The sequence below is a fragment of the Barbus barbus genome (genome assembly GCF_936440315.1).
Source record: "Barbus barbus genome assembly, chromosome: 35".
Lineage (NCBI taxonomy): Eukaryota > Metazoa > Chordata > Actinopteri > Cypriniformes > Cyprinidae > Barbus > Barbus barbus.
Genome location: NC_136763.1, coordinates 25,536,611 through 25,554,011, shown reverse-complemented (window position 1 = coordinate 25,554,011; position 17,401 = coordinate 25,536,611). Strand labels below are relative to the sequence as shown.

General features: G+C 42.0%; 1 protein-coding gene across 1 annotated transcript in view; it reads left to right on the top strand.

Annotated features, from left to right (window-relative positions):
* The window catches only part of LOC306855133 (low-density lipoprotein receptor-related protein 1-like), a 215,270-nt gene that overhangs the window by 192,710 nt on the left and 5,159 nt on the right, over positions 1–17,401 (top strand). The window contains exons 81-89 of the mRNA XM_079393583.1: positions 80–199; positions 1,154–1,330; positions 1,550–1,690; positions 3,022–3,192; positions 11,635–11,796; positions 13,354–13,537; positions 15,763–15,861; positions 16,783–16,853; positions 16,934–17,027. Of these exons, the coding sequence (XP_079249709.1) occupies positions 80–199; positions 1,154–1,330; positions 1,550–1,690; positions 3,022–3,192; positions 11,635–11,796; positions 13,354–13,537; positions 15,763–15,861; positions 16,783–16,853; positions 16,934–17,027 (1,219 nt within the window). The remainder of the gene's footprint in view (positions 1–79; positions 200–1,153; positions 1,331–1,549; positions 1,691–3,021; positions 3,193–11,634; positions 11,797–13,353; positions 13,538–15,762; positions 15,862–16,782; positions 16,854–16,933; positions 17,028–17,401) is intronic.

Genomic DNA, 17,401 nt, shown 5'->3' with positions numbered 1-17,401 from the left:
ATGTGAATCAAACACCACACACTCAGATTCAAGCACCTGTGACACCGGTAACTTGACTTCTGTTGGGTTTGTTTGCCAGGTCTAGCTGTGGATTACTTCAATGAACGTCTGTACTGGGCTGATGCCAAACTCTCTGTTATCGGGAGCGTCAGACTGAATGGAACCGATCCGGTCATAGCTGTCTCCAGTGTTAAAAACAGTTGAGTCACTCACTTGATCAGTTTAGGTCAAAACTAAATTTATTCACACATTCAACATTTCTCATATATCACAGCTTATTTACTATAGTTTAGAAAATGGTAATAAAATATGACAATAACTCTATGAAGACTATGACAAGGTATGTAATGAATTACAATCAACCAAAAATTATTCAGCTGTTAAATTTAAGTACATATTAGATAATACCAATTTAGGTCAACCAATTACCAAGCAATGCTTAATTTTGTTCAGTCTGTGGTGTAAAAAGGTTGCATTAGCAATTATAAAAATGCTTAAGCAACCATCGTCAGGTCAAAGTGTCTGAAGAATTTTTTGTCCCAAATTGTTTGCAATTTTACTGGAAGTCCACTGTATGAAGAATTTTGGGGTATAATATATCACAGTTCACTTTATTTTGCTATCTTCACTTACATAAATGAACTATAGTGTCCTGCACCCACTAGTAAAAAAAATATAAAAAATGATATCTGGTGTCTGAATAATTTTTGGTTTAACTGTAATAGGACAACAAGCCTGGGGAAATTGAATTCATTTGTGCATCATCAAACAACTCTGGATCGATCCAGAGGAATTCAGTTTTAGATGAATTATTATTTATTTTGTATTGAGAAGCCTAAACAGAATAAAACATTAGCACCAAGACATGCGAGCACAAACTTTTAATAACATAATGCAGAATTTTAAATCTTAATGAACAAACAACAAACACATGAAATGTTGGACATTTGACTTTTGTTATATGTTATTTTGTTATATTTTATTTTATTTCAGTTATTGTGTGTTTCAGGTAATGAAAACACCTTTGTATACTTGTAGTTTTAGTTCTTTAAAGATTAAAGATTATTTAATGTAAATGCATCACTAAACTTTGAATGAGCTTTTGTAAAGCTTGAGATATAAAATAACGATAGTTTTTCTCTCGCTCTCTCAGATTTGCACCATCCTTTCAGTATCGACATCTTTGAGGATTTCATATACGGTGTGACCTATCACAACAACTTTGTCTTCCGCGTCAACAAGTTTGGCAAGAGTGCAGTGGAGCATCTGACCACAGGAATAAACCACGCCACAGATGTGGTCCTGTACCACCCTTACAAACAGCCAGAGAGTAAGTCTGGGAAATAAATCTGTCAACCAACCGATTCTTACATATAACTGTATATGAACTCAGTCACAAAGTGTAATCAATGTAGTTTTTGCCTCTTGATTGATAGAAGAATAGAAAAAAATAGCTGGGAGAAATTTAGACAAAGGGTTTTGATGAACTTTTAATGATATGTAAAGTTAGTTTGATCATTCATGTATCATGTGGTGTTTTACATCATAGTGGTCAACCCATGTGACAGGAAGAAGTGTGAGTGGTTGTGTCTGCTCAGCCCCAGCGGCCCAGTCTGCATGTGTCCCAATGGCAGAATACTGGACAATGGCACCTGTGTGGAGGCTCCTACCCCAACACTGTCCCCTGTCTGTGAGTATACAGCTGTGACCTTTCAAAAAAGGGAAACAGATGCTGCAGTTTCATGTGGTATTTGTTGAATGAACACTGACATCATATGGCTTAGTCAGTGTGACAGGCTGTGATGCAGTATAACTGGCGCAATGTGTTCCTGTGCTATGCAGTGCAGTGTGAGTCAGAGACAGGAGTGAGGACACATAAGAGCAGAGTGACAGTCAAAGGTGCAAGAATATTAGAATGGTTTGGAAATAAAATGAAACTGCAAAATAATCAAGCTACTCATAAATTAAAGTAGTTAAGCTACATTCCAGCTACCCTTCTGAAAAAGTAGCTAGCAGACTTCAAGTTACTATCAAAAAGTAGCTAGCTACATTGAAACTACATCCTTTGCAAAATCATCAGACAATCTCTTGTCGGTAAACAGTGTAAAGCCGCAACATGTGTGAAATCACAGCAGATGGCGGTAATGAACAAATTTAGTTAGTGATCTAGTCAGAAGAAGACGCTGCACTGCATTACAAGCTCGTGACTCGTTAGAACCAAAGACTAAAGGGACTTTGGTCAGGAATGTAGTTTTAGGTTGTGTGCTACACTGCTACTTGCTGGAAAAAGTAGTTAGCTACTGGAAAATCTACACTGTTTTAAAAGTATCTGAGCTACTGTCACGTTACTGAAAAGTGTAGATACGTTAGTAGTGTGGCTAATGGTATCTAGCTACACCGCAACATCGGTCCACTCATCACCTTAACTGCGTTTGTAGTCGGCGTCACTAGCCAGACCAATAAACAAACACAGACCGGAAGTTATCTTCGGGCCAGGCACATGCAACCGATGAAACTCTCTATAGGAGTGAATTTGGGCTTGGAGTGTGGACAAAGACAATAGTGTTTCTGTAGCTCAAACAGTAGAGCTCAGCAATGACAATTCACTGATGTCCACCAACTTAGACAATGCGTTCATCAAAGAAATTATTTCATGTAAATAATGTAATTAAACCTCTCCAGACTGATTGAAATTTCTTTATTTTTGGTCATATTATTAACGATTCATTTGTGTATGTTATCCCAAAGAAAGAAAATGTTGGGGTAGAGATGACTTTTCCACTGAGGTCACTTAGGCTGCGTTATCCAGTGGCAAAATAGCCATAATTTCAGTTTGGCTGGTAGCACCCACTTTAACCATCAAAAAATAGCTATCAAATTATGTTCCATTCTACATTTTATTCTGGTTGAATATCAAGTTTTACTCTGAAATGTCACATTATGGAAATAAAATGGATTGTTCACTTGGGTTGACCTCTTATAAAACATGCTCTGTTTATCTGTCTCTTTGTCTTCCCTCAGCGCCGAGTGACACCTGTAATCTGTTGTGTCTAAATGGTGGAACTTGTGTCCTAAGTGCCAGAAAACAACCCAAATGTCGCTGTCAGCCCAACTATGGAGGAGAGAGATGTGAGCTAAACCAGTGCAGAGAGTACTGCCAGAATGGAGGAACGTGTACAGCATCACCCACAGGTACAGTACCACAAAAACATCTCAGGTTACGCATGTAACCATGGTTCCCTATCAGTCAGTCATGTTCGATATTATGTCAGAGTGACTGACGCAATTGGGGATCTCGCCAGAGAGCCCAATCACCTTCGAGTGTCAACAAAACAAGCCAATGACAGATGCGTGCGTACTTTGCATTGCGCACCCCACCCAGCAGCGCGGGTATAAAACGAGAGTACATGCAGAAGCACATCAGCTTTTCGCTTCGGAGCCGAGCCTTCCTGCTTGTGCAATCACCGAAGAGAGTGTCTACAGACAGCGAGTGTGTTGGCGTTACGGTACATCAGTGGGGGTTGCCGATCCAGTGCTGCTGCTTTTCTTCTTGTATGGCGTACTGCAGCTCATCAAACTGCGGTCGTGCCGCAACCTCCCCTGGGCGCTTCAGCACTTTTTCTAAAAGAGCAATCTAAAAGAGCTCCATAAGCGACGTGGCGTCTTCTTAAAGATGGCCTTCCACTTGTGCGTTTCTGGATGTGGTCGCTTCCTGGCTCCGTCTGATGGTCACGAACGCTGTGTCTCATGCTTCGGCTATCAGCACGCTGAAGCAGCGCTCGTGGATGAGTCATGTTCTCATTGCGGGAATATGACCATCACGATGTTGCGATCCAGATACCTCCTCATCAAACGAGGGGGTGTCCCCCTTGCCATGACCCTTTCTAGTAACTCCGTCTCTCAGCAGCGGAGGACTACTTCGGTGATCTGAGGATAACAGTGAGAGCTTCCCCGTCAAGTGCGTCTCCGCAGGCCTCTCACTCCTCTAGCACTTCGCACCCTCTGGTGTTCCCGGATGAGGTGGCTGTGTCCCCGGACAGGGCGGGTCCCAGCATTTTGTTCGGAGCGCCAGCAGACTGCATCGGGGGACGAGCTAGGCTCTGGAGATGATGATTCAGCTGCGCTGCCTCCGTCAGGAAGATTGGCATTGCCCGAGTCAGATCCAGAGCTGACCGCTATGCTTTCCCAGGCCGCCGGAAGCGTTGGGCTGCACTGGAGACCGTCTCCGCCCCTGCCAAGCCCGGAAAGTGCCAGTGGTACCCAAAACCTCAAAAAAAGAGCAGTTTCCTTTTTCTCCGGGTCTCAAGAGGGTGAGGATGGTGGTGCACCCCCGTCCCGCTCTCTTTTCGCCAGCGGGCAGCAAGGCCCTGCTCGTGAACGTTATGCCTCCTCATGCGCCCCCTGCCCAACCGTGGTGCCAGGTAAGTGTCGCACCGCGCACTCAGACCCCACTCCGGGATGCACTGCCTTCCGGGTCGGGTCGGGTCCTTATGCTCCACCTCGCTGACCCACTGCGGGTATGTCAGTGGTTCCACTAGTCCCGCTTGTTCGGTCTCTGGGGGCCTGGTTAGCACTACCCAGACCGTCTCACTGGCTGAGAACCATCAGACTCGGTTATGCAATTCAGTTCGCCCGGTACCCTCCCAAGTTCAGGGGAATTCGGTTCACCTCTGTGCTGAACAAAGATGTTCCTGTCTTGCGTGCAGAAATCGCAGTCCTGCTGGCAAAGGACGCCAAGATGAAGTCAGGGTTTTACAGCCCTTACTTCATCGTACCCAAGAAAGGCGGTGGGCTACGACCAATCTTGGACCTGCGTGTTCTGAACCAGGCCCTTCGCACGCTCCCGTTCAGGATGTTGACGCAGAGACGCATTTTTCAATTCGTCCGTCCCCTCGATTGGTTCGCAGCGATCGACCTGAATGACGCTTACTTTCATATCTTGATCCTCCCTCGACACAGGCCGTTTCTCCGCTTTGCGTTCAAAGGGCAAGCATATCAGTACAAGGTCCTCCCCTTCGGGCTGTCCCTGTCACCTCGTGTCTTCACCAAGTTCGTGGAGGCAGCCCTTGTTCCACTGAGGGAAAAGAGGTATTCGCATTCACAAAACCTTGGGAGAAACCAGGCTCTTTCGGGGGGGGGCAATCCTCCTCTGGCCAGACGAACCAGCAGTTTGTTCCAACTGCAGCAAAGTCAGATTGTAAGGGCTCAATTGGTTCCAGTGGTCTTTTCCTGATGGCTGTCTAGGTGACGGGGTCCTCACTGGGGATCTCTGGGGCTCATCTAGGTGTCCTGGTCTCCGCTGACGTTCAGGGCTGTAGAGGTTGTCTCTAGGTGCTGATCCACCATCTGATCTGGATACGGACTGGATCTGGTGACTGCAGTGACCATCTGGGCTGGATACGGACTGGATCGGTTGCCTACGGTGATCTCGGAATAAGAAAGAAACTGACTAATATTAGCATAAATGTCAATCTTCTTACGATGTAACAAGTACATTGTGTGTTATGGGTAGTGTTCCCAGTTCCGGTTGACCTAATTAATGCAGCCTAACAATCCTTTAATGGATTTGAATATTAGAAGCGTATTAGTGTGTTATGTGTACACCAGGTTAAAGAGATGGGTCTTTAATCTAGATTTAAACTGAAAGAGTGTGTCTGCCTCCCGAACAGTGTTATGTAGATTGTTCCAGAGTTTGGGTGCTAAATAGGAAAAGGATGTGCCACCTGCAGTTGATATTGATATTCTAGGTATTATCAAATGGCCAGAGTTTTGAGAACGTAGTGGACGTGGAGGACTATAATGCGATAAGAGCTCGCTCAAGTACTGAGGAGCTAAACCATTCAGGGCTTTATAAGTAATTAACAAGATTTTAAAATCTATACAATGTTTTAGCCAGTGCAGTGTTGACAGAACCGGGCTAATGTGGTCATACTTCCTGGTTCTAGTAAGAACTCTAGCTCCTGCATTTTGAACCATTTGTAGTTTGTTTTATTAAGCGTGCAGAACAACATTTAGGTCATAAACACATGAATTAACATTTCTGCATTTGACATTAAGAGCATAGGTCTCAGTTTTGATATATTTTTAAGATGAAAAAAAGCAGTTTTACAAATGCTAGAAACGTGGCTGTCAAAGGAGAGATTGCTATCAAATAGCACCCCTCGGTTCCTGACTGATGACGAAGAATCGACAGAGCAGCCATCAAGTGTTAGACAGTGTTCTAGGTTATTACTTGTTGGGGTTTTAGGTCCGATAACCGATAAATATAAATGTATTTATTTCTATTTTATATTGTTGCCGTTTCTAACAATAATAGTATTATGTAGTTAGGTATTTTATTATGTTTTTAGTTATTTTATTTTTACAAGCACGTGCTGGTCCGTACGGACAACACTGGGACCATTGCGTACATCAACCACCAAGGTTGTCTACGCTTCCGTCACATGTCGCAACTCGCTCCTCCTTTGGAGTCAGAAGCATCTGAGGTCGCTTCATGCCGTTCATGTCCCAGGCGAGCTCAATCTTGCAGCCGACGAGCTTTAAAGTCAGCCCGCCCTTCTGGGAGACTTGTTTGCCTCCCCAGACACTTCCCGCTGCCAGCTGTTTTACTCCCTGTCCGAGGGGACCCTCTGCGCGGACGCGCTAGCACACAGCTGAACTTGGGGCTTACGCAAGTATGCGTTTCCCCCAGTGAGATTTCTCGCACAGACACTGTGCAAGGTCAGGGAGGACGAGGAGCAGGTCCACTTAGTGGCGCCATATTGGCCCAATCAGACTTGGTTCCCAGAACTGATGCTCCTCGCGACAGCCCCTCCTTGGCAAATTCCTCTGAGGAGGGATCTCCTTTCTGGCACCCGCATCCAGACCTGTGTAATCTCCCAGTTGTAGTGGACACCATCACTTCAGCTAGAGCTCTGTTTACAAGGCACGCTTACAGGCTGAAACATTCTACCAAAAAAATCATAGGTCCAGCTTCAGGGCCAGATGTAAAAGTGCGTCATAGCCTCCACCTAACCATAGTTAGAGGATTGAAGGGGAGGGGGAGGGGGAGGGGGAAGGAGGCAGATGTTAATAAGACTCTGGGATCCTAGAGCGTTTAAGGTTTTAAAAGCAGCGGAGTGCACCTTCGCCTCCTGAAACTCCCCAATCACCGTCTCAGCCTGGTAGGCTTGCTTCACGGCCATTGTGTGCAAAGCCGCCCCAGACTGACCCGCTGCCGCATATGCGCTGCCGTTCAGCCGTGATGTAACACGCAATGGCTTAGTCGGCAGAGATGGCGTCTTCAATGCGGAAAAGTAGTAGTAAGTAGTAGCCCTTTATTGTCACTAGTCACAAGTACCAGCGAAATTAGCCATCAACCTGTCCATACATACACAACATACATACAATATGACAAGGGGGTAGACAGGAGAGAAAGACAGGGCAATTGAGGAAGAAATACAGCATAACATGAGAAAGGGGGGGAGAAAAAAAATAACCCCCAGACTATGCTCCTTTGGGAGAACAGGAAAAATACCCCAGCAACAAAAGCACATAATCAAAACAACATAGACACACGACTTTGCAACAGGGGAGGTAATCCAGCTCCGGCAAGCAGCCACCCGGTCCCGTAGCCATTCTCGGCGCTGGTCACAGACCCGCTTTTCAGACTGGCGGTACAAAGCGGCGAAGGCGAGGGATCGGGGGTGGGGAGGTGAATGCATAGCTGTATATATGTGCGTATGTGTGTGTGTATGTACGTAACCTCACCAACCGAGAGATAGCTAGCCAGCATCTCTTCAATCAGAGGCATCAACGCATATCCATATTCCTGCATTCCCTCCACATCAGCATAGTTTGCTTGTGAATAATGAATGCGAGCAGAATATGGCTTTCCCCAGGCTCTCCACACCTCAGTGTGAAGATCTGGCAGAAAGGGAAGACTCGTACGAGCTGGGAGGTTATGTCTCGACAAAATCGTTCATCGAGTGAGGGTGACCGTGAGGGCGACCATGATAGGGCTTGCGCTTCTCACGCTTCCACGGCAGATCTAATCTTTCCGTGGCACTAGACATAACATCCAACAGCTCGTTATATGCAGGGCAGGCGAGCTGTGAGTGCTCAGAGACATCGTCGATCTCAACAGCCTCTTCCTGCTCATCTTGGGTTGGGAGCGCGCTCGCTTCTGGATCGAATGACGTGAGAGACAGCACGTCAACATCCCTCAGCTCGTTCTTGCCCGCTGCCGACGAATGAGAAATGCTCATACCTTTTACAGACTCGTCGACAAGCTCCACCTGTGAACCCCACGATTGCAGTCTCCTACTCGCCTTGGCTGCAGCAGGTCCTGAACCACGGGGTAGAGATGGTTGTCCCGATTCCCTTGTAGCGTAATAAAAACGTAATATTAATATGTAATTTAAAGAAATAGTTTAATTTAGCTCAAAGGGAATCATTTATGATTTTTATAAGGAATTTGAACAGAATCACTGTTACGGCGATTCACTGAACGAGCCATATAACAAACTCTGCACTGGATTTTAAAATTCAAAATATAGTGAAAACACTATTTAATAGCACAGTAACAAAATCGGCAGATTAAGACATTAACTTGTGAACACAGAACACAACATACTTCTCTTTTCAATATAAATAAGATTTTATTTATATAAACCTAAGACATAAACTAATCTAACACATGAACACAAGCATTCACACATTCACACGTTGCAGAAAGAGAGAAAGTGAGGAAAGGATGATTTTAAGAGAATGGAAATGTGAAATCCCAAGTTTACAGTAATATGTTCAACTGCATAGACCGTAACAACCATCAATCACTTATTTAACCCTCGCTTTGAGTTTCTCAATGAGGCTAAAATTGGTATTAAATGCACCTAATTCAGTTAGAACCTGGAGGTGTTGCTTGCTTTGCCTGTGTTAAGGGGTTTCCTTTGTGTAGTCGTTGCAAACGGAGTTCCCCAAAGTTGCTGATTGGCTGGAAGTTCAGTAGTCTTTGAAGTGACGTCGTGGGCGTTGGCTGAGGATGCGGAGTTGGTCTGGTTGAAGTTTGAAGCGAGTGTAGTCGGAGCTGGACTTTGTAGCAAACTTGTATTAGAACACGAAACTCCACGGAAAGAAAAGAAACTAAAGTAAAAGAATAAAAATAAAAGGAGGTAATGAGACTAGGTTGGTTTTCTTTCCATTGCGGTAGCAGCTGGCACGTGGGCCAGAGCACGCTCAAAGAGCAGTGTCAAAACGCGGTGGCAGAAGAGAAGCAAAAAGGGTGTAAGAGAGAGTTTGATGGTGTCCTGAGTTTTTAAACTCGGCATTCAGACCATACCATCTGGACGTCTTGACCAATTAGATACTGTCCTTGCTTGGGGTTTTGCTCTGTTCCTCCACCAGGTCAATAAATCAACGTTACCTGTTCAGTCAGAGGTCCGAACTTTACAGGCTCTTGCAAAGTATACTTTTGAACATGATTTCTATAACAAGACTATGATACATTTGACAAAGAATTGATTGGAAGAAACATTTAAAGCATAATTTTTCACACTCATACATACCAAAGACGCATCTGAATCCTCCAGCTATTCAATAGTGATAAAAAAACATACATAATATTTGATTAAAGCATGATAATCTAATGTGTAGGTTACAAACATAATATAGGTTATTTCTATGCAGAGAAATAACTCATAGGTCCTTTTAAGATGATTTTTAGTACATGTGAACAGATTGTCTCTATGAACGAAGGACTTTCAGTCTGGTTCTTTGTCTTCTGTCTGTGGAGACCTGCCCAAGAGAGTCTGTAGCTCGTGATTTTCTATCACAGGTTTACATGTGACCATCAGTCTTGATTACTTGCAACACATTTGACAGTCTCCTTCCTGAATTGGAATTATCAATAAGTGTTCTTTTGTCTCAAGGTTGTAAGCTATTCTGAGAAAGAGGCTTGCTGGTTAGTTTGCTTGCTTCAGACTAGATTTATGATGTTGTCCTGTTACAGCTTTGAGGCCCCTCTTTCTGGAATCTCAGCTTCTCAGGTTTCAATGTTCTGATGCATCTTACATTTTTCTGATTCAGTCTCTGATATCTTACACCGTCGAGAAAAGGGACAGACGAGAGCGAAGCTTCCTCAAAGAAAAGAGGTCGCAATGCATGCAAACAGCCCCCTGAAGGACTGAGTGTGCATGCTCCTCACCCATGCACATAACGCACATAACATGCGTGTCATCAGGTGTCAAGAAACCATGACACGAATGAACACACTTCCTAAAGTTTGCAGTGCTAGTGCTTGCCATAGTTACCTGATTAGATCACGCACTCAAACAAGCAGACTTCTTGAAGACAAGAAAGAACATGACGTTTTTTACAGGTGCCCATTTATACTCTCTGGCGCACCTGTTGTGACGTCAAGGGCTGCCGCCTGCCAGTGTCAAGTTCATTGTCGTGTGTAGTAATTATTCATTAGGATCATTGTTCTAACTTTAGCTTTTAGGGAATCACTCGTAAGAGTCAATATTTATATGATTAATTGAGATTAATCAGAATGTCCAACTTATACCTTGTTAACGATACCTTATTAACGACTTGTCCAGCAAGTATTAAAATCAGCACGTCATTTTTTAACCATTTTGTTTATCTCATTCGCGGCCAACGATAAAACAAACCAAATAGTTAACTTTAGTTATCAAGCTCCTGAGCGTAGGTAACGCGATCTTTTGGCAAGTAATTAAGATTTGACAAATCACATAGCAACAGACATGAGATTTCTTAAAGAATCAAAGTTTATTTCACTACTCTAACACAATACTAAGCTAAGCAACACAAAACAAAAGACGTAAACACACACATTCGTTGCAATGGATTGTTCTGATCTGAAGAGAGTCTTAGGTTCTAATGCTCGTTTTCAACCTGAGGGAAATCACACACGGAGGGAACACTTGTATCTGTACTCTTAAAAGATAAATACAACCAGTTTCAGCAGATTTAGGAGATTTTGCCTTACTTTTGCCTTCAGTTGAATTCAGCTCTTTTTTCAGTTCGAGACGGACCGTGCGCGGATTGGCGGCTTGGGAGGTCGTCGTCACGAGGGTACTCTTCAGTGGTTGGTTGAGGTCAAGGAGTATCAGAGTGGTCTGTGGCACCACTTTTTGTTCCAGACGCCGAAGTCTTTGTCCCGTTCGACTTTATCTATGATACAACCAGCCAAGCATTTAAAGTTGCTCTTCTCTTAAGAGCATCCAGATGTCTTTTCCCCAATATATCCATGTGTTGAAAATAGGTTTGTGTGTGTTCTTGTTCTGACCAGGATCTACACGTGTTTAGACTTATACTTCAGACACTGGTCATGCTGAAGACATTCCCCAAAAGCGCCCGCTAGGGGATGCAGCGTGGAGTTCCCATTTGAAAGGGAACACACCATATGAGTTTTAAATATCTTCTCATGTGTGTAATCTTAAATTACACTGCTGTACAACATATCATAATCCTGGGAGACATTGCTCACCTGCTTCTGGTCTCACCTGACTCTCCAATCTCTCCACTTCCATGTTTGTAGAAATGGTGGCTAAAGATGATGTTGACATGCGAAATGATTATGTTATAATAACAATAATAAAACAAAAATAACTTGTCTTATAATGTTTTCAGGAGCTCCGACTTGCCGTTGTCTGGCAGGCTTTACAGGACCCAACTGTAACCAGCGCACATGCGAGAACTACTGTAAGAATGGAGGAAACTGCACAGTTAATCGTGGAAACCAGCCCACCTGCAGCTGCCCTGCAGACTTCCTGGGAGACCAGTGCCAATATCGTAAGTACTACAGAAAAAAAATTGTAATTGTTTAAGTCTTTCCATTTCAGTCATTTCCACTGGACAAGTGTTTCATTTTAAACCCACACATTGGATAATTAAAAAGGTGAATAGGGCCCTTCATCGTGTGCCAGGATGCATTAGAACAGGGGTGTCCAAACTACGGCCCGCTACTGTGGCAGCCCGCAAGGGATTTTTAAAAATGGTATGAATCTGCAGAATGTGGGCAAACTACGGGCGTTTTCATCCAGCCTGTGAGGCAGTTGTTCTAAAATAGCTAATTTGATGCAATATCAGTAATATCCAATAGATAGCCTGTAGTGCAGTATATAACCCCTGATTTATACTGACCTGCCGCTCCGACGCGGCCACTGGAGCAGATCGCGGCCTCCAGTCAATCCGCGGCACATTTCAGAAGCGCCTCTCCGCACGGCTTCACTAAAGATAGGCACCTAGTCTACTTTTGACGGACACCGCGTTCAAGCCGCACAGCGAATACAAAATAAAAAGTCAAAATAGCTATATACACTACAAAACTGGCACAATTGTAAATAAGTTATGTGAACGTGTTCATTTGTTTTGAAAAATGCCTTGTATTGGAACTGTTTTAAAAATGCTTAAAATGCTCTGTAGACTTTCCAGTATCAGAACAAATGCCAGCGTTATCCCGTTATCCTGCTGCTCACGGGTGCTGTAATTTTCTGGGGAAAACATGGAAATAATTTGTCATTTTATCTTGCAAAGATATGCTTTCTTCTGTTTTCCACATACATTTTTATGAAAATGGATATAGTACTGTTTTCTGGATTATAAATTGCGTTTTTTTCATCTGAAACGTGCTGCAATTTCCAAGGCGAGGCGACTTATATAAAGCAATCAAGGTCAAGCGCAAAGCACGCACATTAGGATTGGTGATGAATGAGAAAAGACGAGTTTGTTTTGAGTTTGTATTGTGCATTTTCCAGCAACCACACCGCTAGTTTCAGTTTCGCGTTAAATATTTAAGGCTGGGCGTTTATAATACATCTTTATAGTGAATGCCACTATAATTTGTGTTTGTTTTTTACTTATATTTTTGTTTTTCTATTCTGAACACTGCTAAATTTACAGGATTTTTTGTGGAGGGTGGGGAATATAAAAACATGTTTCTAATGTTTGTAAACATGGTTTATTTTACATTATTTCTGAATGAAATTATAAAATGTGTCTTATACATCGACTTGTACACCAATGCAACTTATCTGGGTGTCATAAAGTGCAAATAAAAATAGGTAGAGATGGAACAAGAAAAGAACTGCCATGTATGTACAAGTATACATACCGTACTAGTAGTGAGTGTCAATTTAGAATTAAAAAAAAAATTCATTTGTCATAAACATATTATGCGGCCCCTCACTTAACGTGGAAAACTTAATGTGGCCCTTGAGTAAAAACGTTTGCCCACCCCTGCAGTAGAATATGAGGTGTGAATAGGGTCTAAAGGTGATCTTCAAGCCATGATGAAGAAACTAACCGAGATGAAGTGGGATGTTAATCAGTGTCCTCTGCTTCTAACAGGGACATGTGATGGATTCTGTGATCATGGAGGGACGTGTATGCAGTCGAGTGATGGGTCGAGACAATGCCGCTGCCCTCCACGCTTCATCGGCAAGAACTGTGAAGTGGATAAGTGTCACTATTGCCGTGATGGAAAGTGTATTCCCACCAACATCTACCAGCCGCATGGAGACGTTACATGCAGGTACACAATCTCATGCTCTATTACACATATTACACATATATAAATGTTAGGGCTACATAGAATTAAAATTGATGTATTTACTTTCTTGATTCTCTTTCAATTGGCTCATTCAACATCTTGCTATGGGAAATGGCTATTGTGTGGCCAATCTTGAAGCCCTTTATAATCACTCCTTAATGGCCATATAACAGTTGGTCAAATGATTGTTACATGTTTTATTCATCATTATAATCTTTACAAATCAACAAATTGTTTTAATTTTGAAGGCTAAATGCAATTGCCAGAAGTAATTTAATTTAAACGAACCATACCACAGTCACGTGACTTCAACATTACCATCAATAAGCTTTAGGCAACTCTTTCAGTATTTAAGAAACACTTTCCCTGAAAGTTTGGGATAGTTTGCAAGAGTGTGAATGTAAACTCAACAAGGCTGTGAAACTGACTAGTGAGTACATGGGTTTGCATGTCCCCGACATCCTCTGCAGTCCTGTTTAGACACTTGTTAACTTGTTTAACACTTGTTTTAAAGTTTTTTAAAGTGTCTTAAATTACGAGTGAGGTATTACTGTACATAGCATAAAATTCTGAAAATATCTTGACACTAGGGGTGGCACGATACATGTATTCATACCGAACCGTCATGGTACAGCATCTCGGTTCGGTACATGAGGCCTAACAACGAATTCACCCCAATTCAGAAGGGGGCGCCCGCAGTAATGCAACGCTCTTTGATAACCGCCAGCAGAAGAACAGCGAATGCCATGAATTGCGCACTTAAAAACAAAGCCGCCAGTGACCATGTGCTGATTCTGAATGTGTCTCTCACATAGACTGAAAAAGAAGTATAATTTAAAGGCTTGTGCACTCAACTGTTGGAGAAATGGAGCTTTGTGCTCGTGTATCCTACCTCTCTCATTTGGCACAAATCCAAATATTGCATAATATTTCCATATTTGCGATGTAACGTATCTGAATGCTAAACTATTATTTATTATGTAAATTATAGGCTTTGTACTTCAGTCACGTTCCAACGGTGACACAGAGGCGGGCACGCTGATTTTACACGCTTTATTTTGATGAAGTACCAACTTTAACAATGCTGGAACTGATGTGTTTTGTGTGTGTTTGTGACGCGATCACTTCCAACTGTTTCCTTATACCGACAAAATCAACTTTAAACACTTATCGTCTTAATAATGCATCACTGTATATAGGTCTACTTTTATTTGTGTTCACTCACAATGAAAACAAAACATTGTGGTTTTATAAAATAAAGAAAACAAATAGGATGATGCTTTCTGTCATTGGAGTTTCCTTCCTGTGAACAAATTAAGCATGCCACAAACTCAGCATATATAGGCTATGTTATGTCGCACTGTTTTTTTCCCTTTGTTTATCTGTTAACTACATCAAATATATTTCAAGAATGTATTCCTTGTATGTACATTTGTACTGCAGATTATATCTATAATATAATATAATATAATTAGTATTACTACTGTACTACTCTCTGTTCAAAATAAATTAAAAGAAAGTAGTAGATTTGTTGTTTTTTTCCTGTTGTACTGAAATCTTATCGAACCGTGACCCCTGAACCGAGGTACGTACCGAACCGTGACATCTGTGTACCGTGCCACCCCTACTTGACACAGACCTTATTCCAGGCATTATTTCTGGTCGACGCGTAGTTGTTCATTTGAAGCATAAGTCGACTAATCGCACATTTGTTAATAAACCATTTAAATCATAAATATGAGCCTTTAACTGCCTACTTAGCCTAATAAACGCTCAAGCGTGCTTAAAGCTTGCCACAGCACACCTGCAGAAGTAATATTTATGAACGTGTCAGGGAAAAACAGTAAGGAGGCTGCATTAACATTAATAATTTCTTGATAAACTAATGATAAACTACTGCTCATCTCCGCAGTAGTAGACGTGCCTGTATGCATGTTTTATACTGATTACATAATCTGAGAATATTGTTTTCCATTTGAATTGATTAATTTGAAAGTAGACATTTCACTCTCTAAAGATATTAAGTGTAGCGTTAGTTCTGGCAGGTCTAACCGCCCGTAGCGCAACGGCACTGTATATCGGCGTGCTGCCCACAAAGCTGTCGGCACTGACTCATAATTCTTTTTTTGTTTTCTTGTTTGTTTGTTTGTTTGTTTGTATAGTGTTTTTTATATTACTGATGTACATATGTTCACTGTGTGTTATAGGTGTACAAGTGGCAGAATCCAGCCAAGCTGTTATACATGTGAAGGATACTGTGCTAACGGGCAGTGCTCTCTTAGTGCCACAAACCTCCCACAGTGCAAGTAAGCGGTGTTATTTATTAATATTTATATATTATTATTACAGTAATTATTAATTATGTTTTAATATATTTCTAGTTTGCCTTTTTTGTTTCAATTCTAGTTTTAGTAATTTTAGTTAAACTTTATTTATTTTTCAGTTTAGTTTTTCAAGTTTAAGTTTTATTCTAATATTTATATTTATTTTTTTCTGTTTTATTTTAGTTACTAAAAACAATTTTTAATAGTTTTAGTTTTAGTTAATGGTAACAGTGCTGCAAGTCATGTAACCTATAACATATTCAATAGTACCACTTGAACACACAATCATATGCTCTACCACTCACCACCAAATGATTTTAAATCTACACGGTTCCTTCAGATGAAGATAGCATGCATAATCCAATACTCCAACAAGAAAACCAATTTCTAGACTTTTGATAGATGAAACCTCATTTCTTCCAATCATGACTAAATCTGTGCTGCTTGTCCTCTGTCAGTCAGACTATAAAACGAGTTATTTTGTTGATTCTGCTTTCCATTCTTCAATCAAGTTTGTGTAGCAAATCATTGGCTAGAATGTTGTAGCAAAACTCTGCAACACACTGTATGCTATTTCTATGCATCAGTCTGTCTGACACTATCAAGCACAGAGTTTTGAGTTCTAGACCAGCGGAGACTGGCATTCTCTGTTAGAGTTTTAGTGGTTTGTATGCTACCTGTACAACATGTCTCATCTTGTAAACTGGACAGGTTCTTATTGCTTACCATATGCACCTTTGCCTCTGGGGTACCACAAGGGTCGATGCAATGACCCTTATTCTTTTCAAGCTCACCAGTCATAACTCACATAGTTGATGCCTGCAGGTGGGTTAAAAAGCTTGGTGTGGGGCCCACATTATATCCTGCCATTACATCCTCCAATTCCTCTGTTTCTTCATGTAGATGTCCTCTGGGATGGGAGGGTCATCGCTGTGAGAATCCTGCTCCCAATGTAAATGCTGAATCCAGTGGCCGTAAGTCCATTTTTGAATTCTACAGCTATATTCCCCAAAGTCTTTATAATACTTGTTATAATAACATCTGTATCTGTTAGGAACAGCTTCAATAGTTATTCCATTGGTTTTACTGATACTGCTGGTGTTGCTGATTGGAGGAGCAGTATTATGGTACAGAAAAAGAATGAGAGGGTGAGTATTTTATAAAGTTGTATTTCTGTACTTCTCTCTAAAGTGTTGTACTGTTCAGAATTTGAAATATAAGCAACTTCCCATCCCAAAACACCTCTTTTCTCTCCTTCTTTCTTGGTAAACCGCATCTGCTCTTTTCCGTAGGCTTGGCAAATCCCGCTCCAAACGACCGCGGTAACGGTCTTTGTCCATTATGTCTTTATTTTGTCTCTCTCCCATTCTGTCCCTCTTTCTCGCTGGTTTGGATAATTGTGGTCCAAGTGTTCTTATTGTCTTCATGGTCTCATCCGATCTCTTTCTGTCATACCTCTGTCAAACCACCTGACTAAACTGTACAAGTGGTTTGTGCCTTGTTCAGATGAGAAGGTGGTAAT